Source organism: Falco cherrug, chromosome 14 (assembly GCF_023634085.1).
Source record: "Falco cherrug isolate bFalChe1 chromosome 14, bFalChe1.pri, whole genome shotgun sequence".
Taxonomy (NCBI): Eukaryota; Metazoa; Chordata; class Aves; order Falconiformes; family Falconidae; genus Falco; species Falco cherrug.
In genome coordinates this window covers 17,890,294-17,914,136 of record NC_073710.1, presented here as the reverse complement: position 1 = coordinate 17,914,136, position 23,843 = coordinate 17,890,294, and the positions used below count along the sequence as shown (strand labels likewise).

General features: G+C 42.5%; 1 protein-coding gene across 1 annotated transcript in view; it reads right to left on the bottom strand.

The window, feature by feature from the left end:
- CMIP (c-Maf inducing protein) overlaps positions 1 to 23,843 on the bottom strand; it is a 139,262-nt gene that overhangs the window by 12,148 nt on the left and 103,271 nt on the right. The window contains exons 5-14 of the mRNA XM_005432383.4: positions 23,504 to 23,545; positions 20,576 to 20,638; positions 19,131 to 19,211; positions 15,561 to 15,664; positions 14,887 to 14,991; positions 13,318 to 13,671; positions 4,735 to 4,800; positions 3,595 to 3,621; positions 3,061 to 3,109; positions 1,461 to 1,568 (exon numbers count right to left, since the gene is read on the bottom strand). Of these exons, the coding sequence (XP_005432440.4) occupies positions 1,461 to 1,568; positions 3,061 to 3,109; positions 3,595 to 3,621; positions 4,735 to 4,800; positions 13,318 to 13,671; positions 14,887 to 14,991; positions 15,561 to 15,664; positions 19,131 to 19,211; positions 20,576 to 20,638; positions 23,504 to 23,545 (999 nt within the window). The remainder of the gene's footprint in view (positions 1 to 1,460; positions 1,569 to 3,060; positions 3,110 to 3,594; positions 3,622 to 4,734; positions 4,801 to 13,317; positions 13,672 to 14,886; positions 14,992 to 15,560; positions 15,665 to 19,130; positions 19,212 to 20,575; positions 20,639 to 23,503; positions 23,546 to 23,843) is intronic.

Here is a 23,843-nt window from a genome sequence, read left to right as displayed (position 1 = left end):
TTGCTATCATGCAGTTCTTCTTCCTCATGGCTCCATTACCAGCAAGGCCTTTCGAAAAACACAAAATCTTTTTTCTTAAGTATCCATCAGTTCAGGGGTGGCCCTTAGAAACAGTAAGCTTCAAGCAAAAAAGGATTTCATTTTATGCAGTTATCATTAAGCCTTCCTCAAGGTTTTCTTGAGTGACAGAAAATACTGATGCTAACACTAATGTAAGGTCCATCTCAGAACAGGATGTTTTTCGAACTTTATGGTTAGTCGTTAGCAGCTCTTTAAGTATTTATCAACATCCTTGCAAAGGGCACAGAGTACTGCATATTAATGTGTGTTAGCATTGTGCTTTCTCAGGCACACCCTCTCCTGATGCTCATAAATAACTTAGACCATAAAAGCCCTCAGGAGAAACGATACAGTTCTGAAGAAATTTTCGTTTCAAACATAAAAGACATAGGATCAATGAAGAGGGATGAAACCTTTTGTAAACAGTCTTTGCCCATTATCTGTTTCAAAGGTCCAGAGCCATCTGAATTTGGAAGTATAGACAGATATGCATGTTCTTTATGTGCCAAAATGTTCAGCATGTGGGAGATGCACAAAGTGTGGATCCCCCTGAAAGTCACTTCACTGGACAGCCAACTTCAACAAATGTTTTTTCCCTTACCAGGGAAAGGAAGCAGTATCATTTCCATCTCAATTGCTATATGGAGAATTAATACACAGTGAGACCTACATGACTTGACCCCGGTTGCACAGGAAGACAGTGCCAGCATCAGTGATTAAAACCTGTTATTTCGTGCCTAGTCCTTCTAAGAGTTACAAAAGAAATAACTGCGGGAAATGGAATGCTGGTTTCTAATTATAACTCCCCATAACAATATAACTAGGCAGAGAAACTGCTAAAACATTTTTATTTCTACCAATATAATTGGGAAAAGAAACTGCTAGAACATTGTTTGTTCATTCTTTCTTTCTATCTATCTATCCATCCTTTGATTAATTCAATGTTACCGTGGCTTTTACATTCCAGGGTAGCCTGTAAATGAAAAGTATAGGTGAGGATGTACAGAACAGTCTGTCTCCCCTGTCTCCCAGTATTCCATATTCTCCGAGAGGTTTTTTTATACAGACACACATGCACGCTTATTTATAAGTACAAAAATACGTACATACATATGGACACGCGTATATACATGCATTTTTTTTGTGCATACGCTACCAGTGAAAAAACACATCAGAGTTCAAAAAGAGAAAGCTAACATGTTAATTGCATTGTGACTGCAAGGACGTTCAATGGATTCGGTGGGATAAAGATATAGACTTCCTGCTGAACGCTTGTGGATTACAGAACCGTGATCTTGGTAATTTTTTGACAAAAGAAAGTAAATCCTGTTACTGCCAACTATGCAGTAACTAAGTAGTTACTGCACAGTTACTAAACTCACATTATTGCAGACACGTACCATACTGGCAAACAGCTCTCCATCATCATCACATGCCACTCCTCCAGGGCTGTAGAGCTGGAACCAGCCGTCTTTGCCAGCCCGCACACTCAGCAAACATGAGTGGACCTGCCAAAACGTGAAGACATTGAGAAGGTTAAAGTTCCTGCCAGTAATCACCAGCATCTCCCACACTGGGCCAGAAAAAGTAACTGTAAAACCGGGGACTGCTGGGAATTTCACCGTTAAAATAACAATCCATAGAGCTGCAGGCAAGTCTCCACTCCCAGAATCCATTTTTCTTCAGTATGAACAAGGAGGGAAGCTGTATCATCGCTAATTGCATGGCCTTTTTCGTTCCCTTTACACAAATCACACACAAAATGGCTCTAATCTAGAACAGCTCCTTTCACTTGGACAAAAACCAACCAAAAAACAAACAAACAAAAAAAGACTCAAATTTCTGAGCTTCTGTCATTTTCACCCCATCCTCCCAGCATGTGTCTCTACACTACTGGTGTGATCTGCATACCAAATGCAGTGGCTGATGGCTTGCTCATTCCAAATATTAAAAATTCTTATTACTCCTGTTATAATGAAATTTGACCAGAGTCAGGGTGAAGGAAATCCACAAGGGAAGCTCAACAGGGATCCACAAGACAGAAGCTGCACAGAAGAACTGGCACCAGTGAGCAACCATTAGTCTCAATTTGGCCCACTGCAGAGGTTACTACATCTAGTCCCAGTTTAACAAAGACATCATAATTAAGCTTTTTGTTTTGTTTTGTTTTTTCCCCCTTGAAGAGACAGATATTCTATTTCAGTTTTTGAGGTGTGTGTGGGAGGAAGTCCATGCTCTTTCCTTCGGGCCTGTCGCAGTAGTGAACAGATGAAATCCTGGTGCTGTTCTAAGACAAGAAGGTTTCTCTTATCTGACAAGGATGACTACCGCTCACAAAGGCTAAAACCATGAAAATCAGGAGTTCTGGACAATGATGACGATGACACAGCCTCCTCACCCACAGTCTGGACGAGCTTTCTTCCCTTTATGCCAGCACCAAAAATGAATGTGGATGAGAGGCTTGCTCTGACTCAGCCAAAGCTGATGATGTTGAACAAGCTACACGTGCAGCTATGAAGCAGTCAGCCACCATGAGGCTATAGCTATGCACTCATTCCAGTAACACACCTCCCACCCCCTTTCTCCTCCTAATTCATGAGAATTACGGTCATTTGCACACAATGTAACTGAAATGCAGCTAAATAAAACCTGTTATTTTGTAAGCTGTATGGATCGCTGTATTTTGCTGCCCTTTTTTTTTGTACGGAAAAGCTCTGAGAGATTCAACAGAGTGGGAAAATCTTGCTGGTTGCAGTTCAATAAGGAGCAAGGACATCAACTGATGCCAGACGAGGAGGTCACAACACATGTTTATACATAAGGCAAGAAACCATTCATACTAAGACTGTGTGTGCTGAGTGGCTATTACTTCCTGAGAGACTTCAGCACAGCAAAATTACACCATGTTTTGAAACAAACTACTTAAGGAGAGATTTTCTGAACAAGTATACTTGCAATTCCTCCAATTAATACTCTGTGTAAACTGCCAATAAAACTCACTTCTTGCCTCGGGTCTTCTGCAAATCTCTGAATCACATATTTCAGCTCCCTGGGAAGAAAAAAAAAAAAAAAAAAAAAAAGGTTAAAGGACAAGAATAAGCAGTTGCTGGTTGCAGCATTCACACAAGTGTCACATTTCTCTTGGATTACACTTTAAACAATATATATTAATGCACTTTAGAAAGAAACAAGTTGAACTGCTTCCACAGGAAGGAAACATGAAGTCTCAAAGTGATTACCAAGGACAGTGTCTATTCACAACAGCCTAGAAAAGCTTTCAGAGATGTGCAGTGACAAACTCGTTTGTAAATTCTATCAGCATTCAGTGTCTCTAGTCCTTGGGCTTCTGCCGTCACAGTAAATTACAAAGAAAACTACATCTTTTTATTGCTAACAGAACACGCTTACAGCCCCTCACAGATAAAAAGCATTAGAGACACAACATTGAATAATGCATCATTGCTATTATTGACTAGTACAAGTATTTTCAGTAATTACCCCCTTCGATAAAACAAACAAGCCCCACAAACTTACTTTGTGAATTTCTCATGTGCAAGAGCCCTGAAATTGAAAACAGGAGAGTGTAAGGACTTGGGAGAAGGGGAGGGAGGGGGGGAAAAAAAACCCAAACAAAAACCAAACAACCACTTTCCAGTTCTTTCCAGATAATAAAAGGATTTGCAAAACAACTGCAGCACACAAGACAAAAAGAATAATCTCTCCAAAAAAGATGAGGTAAAGTCTCCTTAACTAATCTAGGGGGGAAAAGTCAAGGGGTGTGGGAGGGAAATCACCTGGAACAAATCTTGTCGCTTTTCCTGAGCCCTGTCTTAGACAAGGCTCTGACTAATGTCACTGGGAGCTTTGGGTCAGAAGAAAGTAAGTAAAAGACTTACAGAACAGCTCTATAATTACACACAGAATTTTGGCTACCTCCAAGAGCCCGGTGAATTCTTTAATTGCAATGCAATTAAGGTATGGTCACAACCAATTAACATCATACATCAGTAAAGCGATTAGTGGTCATTCTGTGAAGTGCCTTCCATCATGGTATGGTTTACACCTCCCCCAGGATTCAGTTTGACTTAGGTAAATGATGTCTCTGTTGCCTATCTCCAAGCTCTCGCTGTAGCCCAGGTAACCCGGCACAGAGGATTAGACCTCTCCGATTCAAGACACCAGGTCATTAGGGGATGTGATAAACCAGCAAATTGTACAATTATAGGTTGTAAAGTTTGTCTGTGGAGGTCTGCATTTTACAAACACTACTGTTCATTAATAGGTTTCCAAGGGAGATTGGCTGATCCATAGGGTAACCTTCTTCTTTTAATGTAAAATACAAATGAAACGAGTCTCTGTGACGCCAGTAAAGCATCCTCCTCCACTAAATCTCTCACTTTGCTCTCCTCCTCACCAGCTTGCCTTCCTTTCCTGTCTGCCTGTCTCTACTTAACCATTTTCCTCTTCAGGATCATCTAAGAGAAATGGGGAAGGAGGATGAGCATGGGAAAGTCTTCATGTCTCTCTGTATCAGCCAAAACCAACTCTAGACTCTCAATCAATAGTAGAGGCACAATGCTCCTATTACTACCAGTTTTTACTTGACATTACATTTCACCACAAAGCAGCAGTTACAAGAATAACCTGGTAAACACTAAGACAGTGCAGACTTACTCCTTGGGAAACGGGATAGGTTGAAGCAAGCTGGCCAGGGCTGGTCTCCAGTCATCATAGTCTGACCTGAGAAACGAACGTTTTATTAATAAATTACCAAGTATTAAATATGGTTTGTCAACAGGTTCTTTCAAGGAGTTAAAAGCTTTTTACTGCAGGCAGCAACAACCCTTCTGTTTTACTGAGACACTCTAAAGATCTATGGTGACATTTCCCTTTCCATTTTCAGCACATTCTCCACTGAGGCACAATAAATCTGGTATTTACAATGACCTCCAGAGAGGCCTTCTTTATGTCAACTTAAAGACATTTGCTGTTTATGAAACCTGTTGACATTTAATCACTAACTAATACTTTCATCTAAGTTGGTACAGCAATTACCAGGACACTGCTATTTACAGCTCTGCTCTGCATTTACTCGGTTGGCGTTTTTTTGGGGTTTTTTTTCTGTGAGACATAAACCCATTTGCAAAAACAAAGACACCCCCCAATGAACTTTTGACCGTGGCACAAAGGAACAGGTCAATTTAAACAGTACAAAGTCTTCAGCTTAAGAGGGAAGAGACCAGAGAAGGAAGCACTGCCAAAATTATTAAGAATGAAAGAGGACAAGTGAGGATAACCACAGCAGAGAGCTCAGGCCAGTGGACCCAGTAAGAAACATCTCCTCTCTGTTGGGTTAGCACCGTGGCTCCCAGCTGATGCATTTCGTTTTCATCTCTGCTGTCAACATACAGAACTGTCCTTCCACGAGGAGCCATCCATAAAGGGGGGTGCTCACATGAACTAGGATGAAGAGAACATTTTGCTTTACAGCATGCACTGGCCAGTGCAAACTAATCTGGCTGCATGTCGTCTCCATCTACCTGCAGAACGGCAGCTGCCTGGGCACCCGCGGTGAAGCAGGTACGGCTTCTCACGCAGGGATGGCGTTGTGCACGCTGCCACCCCTCTCCTTCAAGTGATCTCAAAAACTTAGCGGTTAGTCAGTGCTCATTAACTGCCATACCGGTGAGCAGCACAAAGGGTACAATCATTGTAAGATGGGTGAAGCGAAAAACACAGAAGATAACAGAATTTGGCAACTCAGCACCAAAATGGGGCCCAGAACGCAGCAGCCGAAGCCCAGATCCCAGCACTGCCTGCTAGGCCACTCTCACTCCAATAAAACCAACGAGTACACACAGAAGTAAACGCAGTAAATCTCAAACGGGGTGAAACACCTTGGGATGTTTGTAGAAGACCACGCAGAAGAGCCTACCGTCTCCTCTCACTGCTGTTACCCTTTGGATTTCAGTTTTAAAAGCCAGACTATTGGCTGCAGCTTACTGCAAACTTGGCACAAAAGTATGGTGTTTCTTCAGGAAGGAACGAAGTGTAATGTTCTCAGATGGACAGTATCTACCGATGGCATTAGAAACAGGCAACATATGCGCAGGCAGCATTCCAAAGTAACGTATTTCTTGCAAAGAGAAGGTTCTAGCCCAGAGAAATTGAAGATGGATGCATTTCCAAAAGTCTCATCCGTTTTCTGAACCCCCAAAAAACAGAGGTTTCCAAAAACTAGTAATACACATGACGTGGGACAGTCCACAAAGGCATGTCCATGGACACGAAGAAAACTCAGGTGCATAGGTAGAGTATTCTTAAGAAGCAACATGCAGAGAAATGTTAATTGAAGGGATAATCATGATGTGAAGATCAACCAAGAAGGCAGTTATCACCTGCCCAAGAGTAGTGTGAGTTCAGGTTACAAAAGTATATAGTATTTCATGCAAGTAACCAATCCACAAGAACAACTGTGATCTGATAGTAGCTTAACATATGAAAAACCAGATGAATGCCATGCAAAAGCACTGGAGGTGAGTTTGTAGCTCTTCTTCCACACTGCTGCGCAAAAGTCCCAAGTTTGATACAGACACTTTTCCCTCCCACGCCAGGTGCAACCCAACACAAAACCAAAAGCCTATAATTTCAGTTGGCAACTTGAGTGAGTAGTCCTGCCCCTTCCATCGGTGCATTACCAGAGAACCCTAGCATGACTTTCCAGTAATTTCCTGAAATCCCCCTACCAAGAGGCCAGGACCCACCACGCTGTGTTGAGTTCAGGGAGGTGTCTCCTTCCCCACCTGCAGTTGTCAAACAACATAAAAGCACTTAGAGACAAGGCTGGGGCTTAAAGGCAGGCAGGTCAGCAACCGAGGTGGCAAAAAACTCAGCGCTGGTTCTCTTCCAAGTACTGAACAAAACCCATTTGAGTGTCTTGGTGATGTCCCCTAATAAATACAACTTGATTATTTACCTCTTGTTATCTTTAGCATTTGAGGCACAAAGCATAGCACACGTGAAGCTACACTAATCCAAAAAGAGCACCTCATGCCCATGCCAGTTGCACTAGAAGCCATTGAGCCTAATTTTCTCCTCCGTTAGAAATCCTGTTCTCTGGTTGTAATTAGGAGCCACTCTGAGATAAGGGGTGTTACACTAACCTAAAGCGAGCACGAGTGCATCGCAGGTAGAGCACGTTGGGATCACGCATCCACAAGGTTCTTCCCAGAGACAAAATCCCCTTACCTGCTTAGCCACCAAACAAATACGTAAGATGACCAATTTTGTTTAGTGCCTCTGAACAGCAAGACATGAAGCAAGACTTCATTACAAAGGGCAACTTCCACTTTGTCTGTATAAAGTGAGCATCATGAAACACCCGAGGATGGAGCTTGTCATGTAAACTGAAGTCAAGGAAACCTCTGACACAGCACCTCCAAGATGAGCTCTCTGGGTTCTTTTAAGAAAGCTTTGATTAATTAAGGTTCTCTACAAGACTAGTTGTTGGTTTTGACCTACAGACAAACTGACGGGGTCAGCAACACAGAACGCTGCCCTGTGTTCAGATTCATCTGAAAGGCGCTTGTTTACCTACCAGGTCTCTGTAGGAGGCAAACAATGCAACGCATCTACAGCTGCAGCCATGAGAAGTGTCAGAGGTCTCTGACCCACACAGCCCGGGTTTCACTACGTTTGTGAGGTCTAAGAACATAGTCCGACTTTGAGCTGGCATCACACTTCCACTAAGGCATCCACCTCTCTGCTCGAGATGTTGCGTGCTCCTCCTGCTAGCGTTTACAGCCCCGGCAGCAGGCAGTCCTGCAGTGCCGTCCTCTTGGGATCACTGCTGGGACCATCTCTACATCACAGCCCCACTTCTCGCAAGCAGCCTCTGGGTGCAGCCTGAATGCTAAATTTTTCATGGCTGATCTTCAAAGGAAATTGCACGAGGAAGAAAAAAAAACTAAGACCAAGTGAAACTGCAGACAGAATTGGACAGTATCACTCCCTGACTCTTCTTGAAGCCGGGAGTTACATACGGCATCCATTTGCAGAGCAGGTCTGTGAGAGGGCACCGAGAATAAACCATCGCCTGTTTCCTAAGAGGGTAAGAAAGAAAGAAAACTGTCTCCTATGAAGTATATAGAGTTTGGTCACATGAGTGGGACCTGAACATAAAATCTACACAGCCTGTAATCCCTTCAATCTGAGCTAGGAAACATGAAACAAACACAGCACAAGAATAAAACTAAACTACTTATTAAAAGCCTACGGTGTTTCTCCTCCTCCCACCTATTCCCTTTTCAAAAACATTTTCCTTCTGTCTGTGCTCATCTCATCTGCACTTTCATTTCAGACAGTTGCTTTTGTCTTTTTTTTTTCCGGTCCATTCAAAGCACTAACACAAGACAGAAGTGTCTGAAGCAGAGAAAGAAAGGGAGATAGATGATTTCTGGCTGCAGTTAGCAGCCACCGCAGTGAGCCAGACAAAGAGGCCGTGCCAGGAGCAGGAGGGAGCACAGAGCTACAGGCAGAGCTCGGGAGAGCACCTGTGACAAAATCCCTTCCGAGCTCTTCAAAGGGTGCTGGGCTGAGCGCTTGCCACACTGCTTAAATCCCAGGGCTGGCCTTATAAAAGCAGAGGGGGAGAAAGACTCCCCGACGTACTCACTGGCTCTGATTTTCGCAGGATTTGCAGCTTTAGGTGAGGAGCACGGCAGTCAACCTGCAGCCTGGTTTGTGGGTTCCTGGGATGGGTGCTCGGCTGGAGGTCAGGGTGCCGAGCAGGTGAAAACTGTCGGAGCAGCAACCTGCCGCTGCACACAGCTTTCCTTACCCTGAAACCCTTCTAGGGGACGGGCCAGAACACTGACCAGCCATAATAATGAAATAATCCCTGGCTGCAGTGACTTTGCCGTTGGGCCATCGTCGCTACTGGCCTGCCAACATAATACATTTTCCTTCCCCGGGATCACCTTTCACCAAAATGAAAACCTGCCCATATGTCATGTGCGGCACAAACAATCCAAAACATACTAGCAGCCCAGGGCAACCCTGATAAACATGACATAAGAGAATCCACTTGGGATATTCAGAGCATGCCACTGACCTATTGGGGAATGCAGAGAAGGCAGGGGAAGCTCCAGTGGGCGCTTGCATTCGGAAAGCTGTCGGTCTTATCACCGAGAGACTGCAAACACCGAGTCCTCTGGTTTTAGAGGATAGTAAGAAACAAGGAGCAACTACTTGGAAGCAGACTGAATCTCCGGATTGAGCAGCCAGACGGGATCAAAAATGTTTCAGGTCACTCCTCTGTTATCAGAAAATACTAAGATGAGCAAGCCCCCCAAAGGCGGACCTTACCCCTTCTCTCCCTGGCTCTGGGTCCAGCCCCACTCAACTGCATGACACGAGGTTTAGCTCAGGGCTCCAGGGCAGACTGAGAAAAGCCCCACCAGACCCCCTGTCATACAAAGCACAAACCTGCTGTCTGCCATACCGTGAGGTGTCTGCTCATGTTCAGCCTTCTTCTGAGCTGGGCTTGTTTGGTTTTTTCAAAAGAAGAAAAATTAGCACCATTGAACAGCCCTGGAAAGGTCCTGCCCTGGCTGCTCACCGCTGGCGTGGCAGCATCAGGAGACGGCGATGCCAGGTTGCCCGAAGGGGCTGAGTCCACCTGGCCACACAGGCCCAGAGGGGATACAAGTGTCTGGGCATCTGGAAGGACCCTCGCCACTACAGGCAGCCACAGAAACACAAAATAACACGGATGAAGGGTGACAGCTTATGACACATCATCATCACGGCCACAGCCTCCCCTAAGAGGTGTCCATTCTCGCAGCCAGTTTAGTTTACTATTTGTTGATCCAGATTTCACTAAAGGCGCAGTTAAGGTGTTCTCCCCATAGGCTGGGTGTTGCCAGGGGAATCAGCAGGGTCCTTCAGGTGACAGGCAGACTTTGAAGTGACCCAGTGCAAGGAAGAGGCCACGCAGCCCCTTTTACTGCAAACAAGCCCCTTTTACTACAAGTTTGGCTGTGCAAGAAATTCCCTAACGCATGGAAACATTAACATGCAAGTAGGAGCTGGACAATGCTAAGCAGCTCTCAGAGGCGCTAATTTAATATGATGAACAGAGAGATTTCAATTAATTTAGTGCATTTTCCAGTTTAAGACTTGTAGCATTCAGGAAGCACTGACTGGCATCAATAACACGATCAGAGTGCAGAATGCATTAGAGAATATTGACACAGAAGTCTGATCCGCTTCTGAGTGCAAGACATAAATACCATGTTCCACTAGAGACCGTGTCTCCTTTAAAATCCACCCAGACTTTGGGTCATCTGCCAACACCTTTAACACACGATTTTCTGTTTTCCTTTAGTACACAATAGTTGGGTTCTGTTACTCAACTACCTTAGAAAAAAGGGTTAAAGAGGTTCTTGGTGCTGTGATAACAGCCACACAGATGAACCTTCAAATCTGCACGTTTAGCCTTCTGTGCAAAAAGTGAGGTATTACTGTGATTATTCTGTAATTGTTGTTACATTTTTATCAATATTAGAAGGGCCTTTTTTCCCTAAAATGTAAGTATTGTGTAGGAGTTAAGCGAACAATAAAACGTCCTCTGCTGAAGATACTGTTGAGAATTCTTATTTGCCAGACTTTCAATAATTAAAATCTGCCTAAATAAATTACTCCCTGCTGCTCTAAATTAATCATGTAAAAAAGATATCATTGTTGGTGACTCTCTTGTCTTGATGATGATATTGAGTCAGACACCTAAAAGAACAACTAAATTCAATGCTAAGCAACTTGTTTATGTTTGGCTTACCACTCTTATTAATAAGAACATTGTTTTAGTGACTGCCCGCTGAGATCTCAGCTCCTGGATAGCAGTTGTTTTATAATTATTATTTTCTTCCTACTGGCATGTTCTGTAACTCTCTTTCTTCATATTCTCCATTTTTCAAAGTACAGTATCAGTGTTCAGTGCATCAGAAACCCTCTGTTCAAGAACACTTTGAGGATGCAAGGAATCAGCATCACAAGAGCATTATTTTGCATTTTTGTTAATTACTAGCTCTTCTACAATGCTTTTCCATCACTGGTTTCAGAGTTTAAAAAACAACATTCAAAATCTTTACCTATATTTTATGGATCAGGAAACCGAGGCATAAAAAGAAGTGACTTAGCTAAAACCTCCTAGTAAGCCAGTGGCAGAATCAGAACTCATTTCTCCATTAATGCTTTCAGGTCCAAAAAAAACCCCACAAGAGATGAATAGGAATGGAAGGGAACCCAAAGCAGTGGAGCTACAATATATACCAGCCATGGCTCTGCCTTAGAAACTGTCCTATATTCTCACAGGTTGTGATTTCTCAAGCAGGGTGTGGACCCTGGCAAAGCAACCTGAGGAGAGCTGCACCAATTTCGTAGCATTCCGGGTCCTTCACAACACACATTCTGTGGGTTTCACCCTTCAGAATCACTTTGTACAAGCTGAAAAAGGGCACAAAGCTGTTCCACACATACAACCTGCACAATAACAACAGATTCCCATTTTCACTGTTGCTATTGAAGAGCTTGATTATTAAAAAGACAGCAAACACATCACAAAAATCTGTTATTTTAAGGTATGCAGGTCTTTGTGTAGGCAATTATACGGGAATTGAGACCTGGCACATCAAATGTTTAAAATGTAGAGAGACTGTGACGAAGAACATGCCCATTTGTGAATTTGTTTATAAAAGTGTGTGTCAACTGCATGATGAAACCAAAACCATCAATGCTTCATGAGTCAGCATCCAAGTGAGCATCAGGACTGAGACAGTTCACAGTGCTTAGGGAAAACCTCTAGAGTCAAGGGGATGGGAATGAATACACAATATGTTCAACATAGCACCTGGGTGCGTGAGGACTTAGAAGCCACCAGATGAAGCTAAAAGTCAGATGCTGTGCTTTTTTAATTGAAAACATTTTTAAAGGCAGAAGAGGCTAGGGTGGGACAGGGTGGGGGCAAAGAAAAAATTAGCTTTCAGCATTTCTGCTCAAGAATCTAATAGGACAAGTTTCTTTGAATCACCTGTCCGATCCCCAGTTCTGAGTGTGTGCTTATGTATGTATCTGCAAGCCAGCTCTGCAGCAAATGAAGTAATTATGTTGAGAATTGGCACTATGTATTTTGAAAAAAAAAAGGAAACGCTGGACAAAACTTTCACAAAATCCTCTATCACAGCAGTTGGACTTCATTTAATTCCTCAAGAGTGTACACCCAGGTTTGCATTTGACTTCAGTGTAGTCACATGCTCATGGTCTACAGCAGAGTCCAAATTTCACCCACTGTGTCTTATATTCTAAAAAACTCAACTATTACTTCATTAAGCCTTAATTTTTTTAACAATAATTAATGTAGAAATATAACAGTTTCCCCAAAGACATACTGCAACTCAGCAACAGAGCTGGCTGTCAAGTCAACAAAGTTGTTTTGGGTTGTTCTACTACACTTCTATTACTAGCTTCCATTCTGCAATCCACCTTCTGTGTTACTCCTTTTCATGTATTTATCCAGGAGAAAACCAAGCTTTTCCTGGAGAACTTTTTATTTTACATTCCTCTTGAAGATATTCAGAGGATTCGCCTCCCAGGAAACCACAGAGCCATTGTTTTGTAAAGGCTACTTGAGCATTTGTTCACTAATACAGGTCCGCTGTACCAAAGCAACTGCTTGACAAATAGAGGCTCCACTCTAATAGAAGTAAATCTGAACAAGCCATAAAACTTCTACAAACATGTGAAGGGAGAACCCTAAGTGAAAGACACGGACCTCATCCAACTCCTGCGGAAGCCAGGGGAGCAGCGCTGCCTATCACAGCACAGGCACTGAGCACAGTCTTTTCTAGCCCTGGCTGGGGCAATCCCGAGAGCCCTGGAGGGGGCAAATGGGATATTTTTTATTTTTTTTTTGGTGGGCAAGAACAAAACAGAAACCACTGGCAACAACACCCCATCTTCTGTAATACGCCTGAGGCTCACTGTTCAAATAAGCTTTCTGTTTTCATCTTCCTAATGCTATTTTTAGAACATATTGGCAGTGCCAGATGTCTCTTTCAAAGGCTGGACTCTCCAGAGCTGAAGTTAGATTTATAACCATGTGCTTGCTGGCCACAGATGTTGAAGATGACAGGCCTGTGGGAAGAGCCCCCCATTGTTAAGATCATATCGTTCAAAAAGCTGCTTAAAATAGTTACTCACAGCATTTTGAGTATTTCAACATAACAGCCAAGGATCCTGTCTGCCTGGGCACTCAGCTCAATGCTCATGGTGCTGCAGGTAGGACTGACCATCAAGCAGTCAATCAGGTTGGGCTCGCTGTCATTGTCAACATTGGCTGTCATCTTCTGATTAGTGGTGTTGTTGCGCTCCACTTCCACATGGATCTCATTCGAAGTGACAATAACCGGTTTGAGACGGGATTCAGTCAAGGTGGCCTCTTGAGAGACCAGGTCAGGACTTGTATGAAGGAGGCGGAGAGGGAGATTAGGCTTTCGGTCACACTGCTGCTGGCAGCCATTCCGAATTTCCTTCAGGCTTGGAGAATTATCTCGACTGAATTTTAAAAATAAACAAATAATTTCAATAGACAGACATAACAGCAGACAGCAGGAGAGAGAGTGCAACACTGAGAAGCCAAGATCTTTTGTAATTTCTCACTTCATTTCACCCCAGCCCACCGGATTGCTTTCTTTTGTGTAATTGGATTACTGAAATCAATTAAAAACATTAAAAGGCTCCAATAGGACTGTTCCGCAGCCTCTATTCTACAAATATTCAAGCTTTTCATTACTCTAATTGACATGCCAGTTTAGTATAAAGGTGAACTTTCCCATCCAAGTTGTGCAAAGCTGTAACAGAATCCATGCCCAAGTATGTATCTGGCTACAGTACATGCCCAGACATTTGTCTGCAGTCCTCGCGTCTGGAATTTTTGTTGGACACTAAGCAGCCCCTGTCCGTGCTCTACCATGAGGAAAGTCAGATAGGCATAAACAAACAGGAAACACAGCAGAGGGGAACCCTCAGTGTCTACTGGAAACTGGCTCGTGTGTCAAGAACTGTGGCATCTATTTTGCGGAAAGTCGGGGATCAAATTTTCCACAATAATGGAGACAGCATTGTGAAACCAGCTCGGGTTCAAAGCTGGAGCTACATAGGGATTTACACACAACTTCTTCAAGATCTGACCCTTCCCTTTGCTTTAGGTGTAACACACACTTCATGGAGCAGAAAGGGAGCAAAACAGACACTGCCCTGGGCAGCGCTTAATTCCCGGAGACTCTTGTGGGGCACTCATCTTCTGCTGGCCTTAAAAGGCTGGTTACAGCTGCAGTCTGCCTTAGAGGAATAGCTCAAGAGGGGCCAAGATCATTCTGGAAGTTACTGCAGCTTGCAGTACTTCTGTACCCGGAACTGTCACGCTCCTTGCATCACCAGCACCGCCCCCATTTTCAAGCATGGGAGCCAAAGATGTGCAACGAGCGATCGCCATGCCCAGTGCCTGAAAACATGCCGCCGTGAGCACAAGTGAATGAAAGTTCAGCATCTTTCAGGTTTTCCAGCACACAGAGTGTAACAAATATAATCACATACCTACAAAAACACGTATGTTATTGACCAGAATTCCCATCACATAACGCTAACAACGAGCGGAGTGAGAACCAAGACACGCTCTCACATACCCACACCTATGCTCACACCAATCCCGTTTACAGATGCCATGGGTTTGGAAGTGAGTAACGTGGTCAGCTGGGAATTCATACTGACCTGTTGATAAATTCCTCGTAACACGAATAAATGGCTGCTAAGCAGACAGCTACAAGATTTGGCAGGACCCTGGGATGGGGGCATTGTCCAGTTGGACCATGCATGCTGAAAAACAAAAAACAAGATGGTATCGTTATGAGGAAGATTTCTGTGGGCTAAAACAATCAAGACAAAATGGGGTGACAGCCTTAGGCAATCTTCAGAAGGGCCATAACAGAGTTATTTTGACCCTGTAAATCCCTCCCCAATGACCCCATTTATGAACAAGGCTAAGCTGAATTTATTTATTTATTTTTATATGGTATATCTACAGTCACCTCAAAATCTGACACATGACTGAGCATTATGTGGGCTAAAGTTAATGGGAATCTCTGTAGAGGCTCTAAGTCTAAAGGTATAAAAAGAATGTCCACACAGCGAAGTCCATTTGTTTCCAGCACATAACTAGGCAGAAAAACCAAGCCATATTTGAGAATTAATTTTTTTTTTAGAAAAAAAAAGATACTTCAGCAAGATTGCCTCATGGACTCTTCTAATTTATTAGCTGTTTGTCAGTACCAAAAAGCACCAGCTACTCATAACAGCCACTAAAGAGATGAGCAGGGCTGGGAGAAGTAACACAGCGAAGCATGTACACAGGACTGGAAATACACCATAAATTAAATATAACTAACCTATGAATAAACTTCTTCACCACCTCCATTCCAGCATTCAGCTCATTCAAAGCCAGAATATACTCCTGAGTAAACAGCCGCAACCGAGGGCACTTCCCAAAATCCTGTCGGAAAGGAAGAGACTCAGTGAGAATGGTGAAACATGCCTGCAACGTACGTTGGAACTGTGGGTTTTCAAAAGAAATCAACTCACACACAACTGAATTCACTTGGTTATTATGCTGACAGCATATCACTGTGTGCTGAAATAATGTTCTTCCCACTAATGCTTTCCATTTCTCCCATTTCCCTCATACCCACCTTGAAACAAAAGATGTGTTTAATGAAACAAAAACATTCCTACCTACACTTACATTTCTTTTTTACACTTCACTTCGCACCTTTATTTTTAAATGCAATTCTTCTTGTTTTGCATTTTTGCTTCCACTCATGTGGAGGCTTTTTTACCACTTTTTGAGAAGTATTGGTAAAGAGTTTGCTTTTTTATATATATATATATATATATATATATATATATATATATAAAAATATATAAAAATCCCCAGTTTTTTAGAAATACAACTCAAATCTTTTTACTTCTGTGTTTGACATCATATCTATTCTGGTTTTAGAGACAATCTTTTTGACATGCAATCAATAAGTGGTCAAGTATAAAACTAGAGATCAGTTCTTTCTCCAGGGATTTTACTCCAGTAACAGGTGAGCTCAACAGTCACGCTTTTCAAATCCTGCAGTCAGAAAGGCATCTGCTAACTGAAATCCTGCATCTCATCACATCACCTGCTATTTTTAGATGTGAAAGGACTAAAATCTGCTGTCTGGTGAGTGTTGTTCCTCAGCACATTTCTTCACATTGACACAGGTGTAACCTTATTCTGCAGGTGTTACAGAACTACAGAGCTAAATTTCCAAGCAGTGACCATGGCCCACTGAGGACAAACAAGCCCTCCCAGTGGTCCCTCGAGCAGCCAGCGGTGAAAGAAGAGTCATCCTGAGAAAATACACGGCAGCTGAAATTTTTACGAAATGCCACATGTGGTAACAGAGTAGTGATCTGTAAAAGAGGAGATGCACTCCCAAAGCATTGAAACCTTATCTTTCTTAATCTGGTTTCAGGCACTTGTATAGCACAACCTATATTAACATCTCATAGGTTTTACAGCTAAAGAAAACTATCAAAAATGTGAATACAAGCCTAAGCAGAACAACATCTCCTTCAAGTCTAAGCATTACCCTTTGCTAGTATGGAATGGCTACCTGGTAACTTCACCCAGAAAGGGGACTGTGGGTGCCTCCACGGTTGGCGTTGCAGTTAAAATCATCAAACTTCTAACAACTGCTCCTGGCAGGTGCAAATACACTTGGTTCAAGGCATAAAGACCGTGTGCGCTTCATATATCATTTGGTGCCATTTACTTTCACAAACACTCCTTGCAAGATAGCTTTTGCAGTTGCAATTTGTTTATGAAAGTTTTCAACCCCTGTAGATGCCCTAGCTGAAGTTAGAACAAAAGTCCAATAGATCATAAAGAGGATGTCAGTGCTGACCACTCTAAAACAAAGTCTCTCTAAATATAATATGATGCCTTGTCACCATACTAGCTACAGAACAATATATACCGTATTGTTTGCTCAAAAAAAACCCCAAACATATAACCCTAATAGTGCTTATATCCAAACATTTGGGCTGAGCCTACAAACAGCTGAAATCCAAAGGTACTGAGAGGTGTCCGAGCACTCCCCAAACAACTCGGAATACAACAGCCTCCAGTCCTGCTCGTAACTGGTAAGTATCAGCAAGACAAAAAGCTATCCTTGTGCTTTTCAGATTTCAAAATGATACATAAATGAAGCACTCTTTCCCCATTTTATGGGTGGGAAACTGTGGAACAACATCCGTCATGAACTTACGAAAGACCACAGAGCAAATTAGCAGCAAAGGTGGTAACAGAAAGCCAGGTCTCCCGCTCCAAGTACACGGAATTGCATAGGGCCTCCTGAGGTTATGGAATTTACTGCCAACAATACCATTCCCCTAAAGGACAACTTTATTTACATGGGCGCGCGCACACACACACACACACACATATTCTCTAAAAAACTATTCAGTACGGAAGTCCCTGGAGAGCAGTAAAGTGCCCAAATCCACTCCAATTAGTATATGACACCGTAAATTCTCTGACTACATACTGCGGTACAGACATGTTGATTTTCAATGTGCAAATGTTAAGTATGGTAAATATACCCAATTCTCTGAAGCTAACCAAATACAAGCATTACACTATGCATTTAGATTTTATTTGAGACCCCTCAAGAGCTCTGAATGCTTAAAAAAAAATAAAAGAAAAATCAGTCCGGAATCCAAGAATAACATTTACAGAATATTTAATTGAATGCTACAGAATATTCAAAAATGTTTACATGTCTGTGGAGTGCAGGCACAGAGCCAGGAATATGACCTTTTTGCTATCTTGAGCTTTCTACCTAGTTCTGTAAACTCAAGGAGTTAAATCATAATACTGTTGTAAAAATAAGAAATATTAACTGTTTTCTACTGGGTTCATGCTATACACAGCACGACACTGGATGGTCTCTAAAATTCTATCAGTTAGTGAAAAGAAGTTGACTGTGTATTTGCAGAGGTATGAGATTAATCCTTGAGATCACAGCTAAATCAACTGCCTTACAATATTTTATTTATTTGTTACTCCTTGCCACAGTATTGTGAAGTAAAATTTCTTCATGTAACTTTAAAACCACGGCAGGAAACTTTGCATGCCACAAAGGATGGGGGGCTGGTAAACACCCAGACCTCTCTTAGGAAAGGAATATAGATCATGTAGGAATATCTTCAGAATTAGGAGAGGAAAATTGGGTATACAGGGTGGAGAGAGCAAAGCTAGCGGGGCAGTTACCTAGCATTTATTTCAAACACTACCAAGGAATTTACTGGCAATGAGAAGAGAGAAAGCCTGGAAGAGAACAATCATAAAAATGACAGAGTACACAATTCTTGGAACAAGAAGGAAGAAGAACAGCAGAAAAGCGTAAGGAAACTCAGGAAACCTAAGAACACATTGGACATGAGTCTAAAGAAAAATGAAAATCCAGAGAACTGGGGTGTGTTAAAAAGAAAAAATGTGGAGGGCCTTGGCTCAAAATCAACAAAGTCCCTACGCTGATTTTGTTATTTAATTGATTTTAAACTACTATTACTACAAGGATGGCACGCAGGGAGTAAATAAAGAGCCAAGAGCCAGGTGGGAGAGAGCTGGAGCCAAGAGCCAGGTGGGAGAGAGCTGGAGCTGCGTATACTGTCAATGACACCAAAAGAAACGCTCCTCAAATCACGGCTTTGCTTAGATGCTTTTGAAAGTTCCACTGAATGCTTATTAGTTCTGCATTTATAAAGCAACACAAAATCACGTGCAGCATTCACAGTTTGGGGGGTTAGATTTAGATGTCACAGTGCTTTGTTCATCACAGGCAATAGAGCAGCTGCTCATTACGAAAGGTATCACAGTAAAACTCCTCCGAACTGCCCAAGCTCCCGTAAACACGTGCACTCACCATGTTGTGTTTGAGAATCCTCTGTACCACCGGTGTGAACACTTCGATCACAACCATGGACCGCGGGCGCTCTCGGCAGTGCTGTAAGGAGCAACAAGTCATTTTGGGAGCTGCAGAAGTTGTGAAGATGGGTCTCCTCTGGCTTCACATCCCATGCATGGATTACCCCAAGATTAACAAGATCCAAGGGATACATTAATCTTTCCTGGGGTCAAGGTACTCATTAACACTGCTCTCTCTCCTATGGCATCTCTTAGAAGATGACCAAGGGATCTCGTGAACTATAGGAGCTCCTTTCCCTACTGCCTATTCTTCACAAAACTCATTGGAATGTACTATCTTGGGGACTTCTACCCCTTTTGTCAAATTTGGTTGAAACTTGCCAACATTCTTAAACGTGAAGGGGTGGGGAACAAAAAGATGTGTAGACACAGGCAGTGTAATGGCACAAACCTCCTTTCCCTGGGATCCAGGCTAAAAACCTGTGGTGGATCTCAGAGGGTACCAACAAGACTCTCTCCAATCACAGGCCAAAACATACAATCATAATGTATCAGTCAGGGTAATTTAGGTTGGGAAGGACCTCTGGAAGTCACCTGGTCCAACCCTCCACTCAAGGCAGGGACAATTTTTAAGATACGTCAGCCATTAGTCTTGTCCACTTCAGTTCTTAAGAGGAAAAGTCCATAACCTGCTTCCCTTCCTGCAACTACACACTTAAACATAATTGGGTGCCCACCTCTGATGCAGACCAAAGGCGAAAAAACCCAGGAATAAAAGTGCCTTGAGTCCAAGGCTGGATATGACCCTAAGGCTGGCTTATACAAATGCAACAGTCAAAGGAGTTTCTGAAACGTGAATTGTGTAGGAAGAAGCTGCGGATGAGTAACGCTGGATGGGAATTATAAGCTGCATCGAGAATGTTTGACAAACGTATACCCAGTCATCAATAAGCACATTTAAGCAGACTTGAAACTGAAACACAAACAGGCCTAGAGGAAAAGTAGTATTTTGATATCCAGAAGCTCTGCAATCCAAAGTACTCAAGAAGTTTATGGAAAGGATGCAAAATGCAGCACAAGCATGTATTTACCAGAAAAGGGGATGAGTCCTCATGATCTTTCCACTGCCATTACCCAATGACACAATACCATCAGGGCTACACTATGCATCACATTACCAATTCCCTGAATCAGTGATTTTTGTATTAGCTAAACAGAAAATGCAGTAGGACATCTCTTGCACTCAGGCTGAGGTGTGAGATTCTGAAGAATTTAATTCTCACAGAGTATCAAGACTATGCAGTCTGATGTACTAAGGATATGGATCTATTTATCATAATGGTGTTGTTAACTAGTCGGGTTAAAGAAAAAACCAACAACCCCCTCAAAGAACTAAGCTCATATACAACGATGAGATTTCAGAAAGCAAAGCTGTTGTGATACCTTGCAGAAGAATTCACAGAGGTCAGGAGGAGGATGGTTGTTTTCCAGCAAAGGTGCAATTGCCTTTAAAAAGAAAGAAAGAAAGAAAATTTAATTAGAGAACTACAACTAAACTAAGCATTTTGCAGGGAAATATTTTTCTTGGGGAAAAAAGCCTACTGTTAAAAAGAAAGGGCAAAAGCATCAATAGAGATGGGCTGTGTGTTTTATTTTACACGTAAGCTCAAGCATACCTCTCCTATGAATCCTCTGGAAAATTCTCCTTTTAACTACATCAGTGTAAATACATAAAACACAGCAAAGGAGTACAATTTTTATAATGGTTTAAACGGAAACAGGAGCAGACCGATTGTTTTAGGATGTAATAAAGCAAGGATTAATCTGGCTCACTGTTAGAGTTATAACACCTCCCCTAAAAGAAAAAAAATGAAAAACACCACACACACACACACTCCACACCCACCTTTATAGAAGAGTTTGAGCTCTTTTTGTGAGAAATAACTCCTTAAAAATAACATAGCATTGTTCTACCTTGGAGGTAGACAGGAGATCTGTATTCATCAAAATCCAGCATCTAACTTTGTGGACACTGAGATCAACCATTCCTTCTTTGTTTCTGCACAAACTGATGTGTTTATGCTCAGTAAATACATTAGAGGTCACACCTGCCACCGAGGATGTAATGAATTTATGCTGTTGTTACTTCCTTTGTAAATTAGAAAAAGGTACTAGGATAATGTATACTCTCCATGTGATGGTGCCTTTGGGCTTTTCCAGTCTTGAGCTAAAGGGATTCCCAGTGCCCATTTAAAAGTAAGACTCTAAACCCAGCAACTCAGACATTTTGTATTAAGCAACTGAACACCAGATATTTTATCTGAATGGCATCTGGAGTTTTACTAAGACACCCTGCTTTGTGTTTTGCTCTCCCTCTTGTCTCTTTAAAAAAAGTTTTCAGCCCCAGCGAGTCTGCTTGCAATGCAAATGTGGGTTTTACAATAGCCACCTTTCCACACAAACAGGTCAAGATTAATATGAATTTTAACAACGAAACCCAAACACATCTGCAAAGATGTGGTTTTGTTACACACAACATTTGTCAAGTTTCTGTTCATTATCATGTGCCATCCTTCTGCAACCATTCACTCTTCCTCTGGTGGTGGTCCAGCAACAGTGGACTGATGGAGAACGCAACGCTATGCATGAGACTAGAATATCCTTGCTCCCCATCCAACACCTGAGCTAAACATCTTCCCTGAATCCGTCTTCTGGAGTGTTTGCTGTATAGGACCTGCCAAACCACAGGGGACACGTACTGCAAAATCCTGTCCCGTAACTGCTAGAGGATCGCTGCATCAGAGATGTGGTGTCAGCCTAACAAAAATCAGCTTTGTTGTTTCAGCCTAGCCTCTACTGAACGCAGGGAATAAGCACAGCAGACACTGCCAAGCGGGTCATGGCTCTACCTGCACAGTCAGTGTGAAGGAGTGACAGCATGACAGCACCCTGTATTTTCCTTACGTGTGCTGTGGTTGTACGCAGACACTTGCTATCTCATGCTGCCCAGTGACAGCAACGTGTGCTTCCCCATCCTTACCAGGAAGGGACCGGTTGTATTATTGATCTGTTCCAGCACCATCTACAGAAGGAAAGCTGGTTCCATCTGCACGGCAAATCACTGGGTACTTTTAAGATACTACGTAAATACATAGTATTAGCAATGCTTCCTAAGAACAGCACAGGTCAGCTGTGTCATGGCAGTGAACTCTGAATGCCCACAAACTGCCAGCTCCTGAACGGTTCAGGCACCACCTACAGAAGGGCAGGACCTGAATTGCAGAAGCTATCATGGAGAATTGATGAATAACGTAGGCTGAAAGGACCTTTGGAGGCCACCTGGTCCAACTTCCCTGCTCACAGCAGGGCCATCTTACATCTTAAATTAAAAAAAAAAAAAAATAAAAATCTTTCCCCCAAAACAATCAGTTTTAACTGGGGGCCTGAATTACTCTTGGCACTAGAGTAAAATGAAAGCTACAGCAGATATCTAAGGAAAGTAAATGCCACTTCAGAAACTTATCTCGGTGACTGATTCCAGCTAAAACAGTATCTTAAGCAGCAGTTAAATACAATTCACACCTACTGGCAGCTATGCGCCACATTGTCATTTTGCAGAAAGAGTCAAGGAGCTGAGATCAGGTGGTGGTTAGGTTCTAGATTAGAGTACTGGGAAAGTCTCCTGGAGATTGCCAGTGACTGAAATTAAATTACAGTGATGGAGAACCAAGTTCCACCTCTCTGAGAAATTGTTGAGATTCCGTACTTTGTTGCACAAGGAAGAGAGTTGTCATTTGATTCACTTATTTCTATGTTTAAATAAATGCAACCTACAGAAAAGAAAAAGTTGAAGAGGATATTTTTATAAATCAAGTAAACAGAGGGTTAAACTGCAGTGACACATAGACATATCCACACTTTCAAAAACTTGCTCACATACCATCAGCAATGGAGACATTCTGTATATGGTAGCATTAGCCCCTCAGGAAACTACTAAGCCCAAGGGTTTTACAGGGCACATCTGGAAATGATGTTTTTTTGACTATTTAAAGTGCATATACAGATATGAACATTGCACTGCGTAGCCTAGTAAGGAGGCCCTTTTGGGAGATGATTAACCTTCAGCATGCTGTGCTGTTTCAAGTAAGCTGGCAAGGAAACTTTATTGTTACTTGTCTATGAAACAAGAATAGAGGAATGACAAAACCACACAAAAACCAGGAGAACAAAGGGGTTTGATTCTGCCTAAGTTCATTAGCTTGGTGGAAATGCTTTCACATTTGCCCTACTTACTGGGGCAGAGGCAAGCATTAGCAGAAGGTTACCAAACAATACAGATTTGTCCTCAGAATTTGACAGAAACATACTCACCACAATAATGCTCTCGTGGTCTTGAGTGGTTAAATTGCTGTTCTGAAAGAGATGAAGAGAAGAAATGAATGAGCAAAGAGTACTCCAAGTTGGCACATCAGCACACACAGCCCTCCTAGCTGCCACCAGACACAAGCAGAAAGGGTCAAGACTGCAATTGCTTATTTTCAGAACAAAATTCATCCAAGTCAAATCATCCTTTTAAAGAAGGTGGTATACTGTCTGCTATGAGGGGTTGTACAAGCTTCTGTTTCTCCCTCAGCACATTCAGATTCAAGCCATGAATGCTCAGCCATGAAAGCTGAGCATACAAACACCAGGATGCCAAAAGTCTCAATCA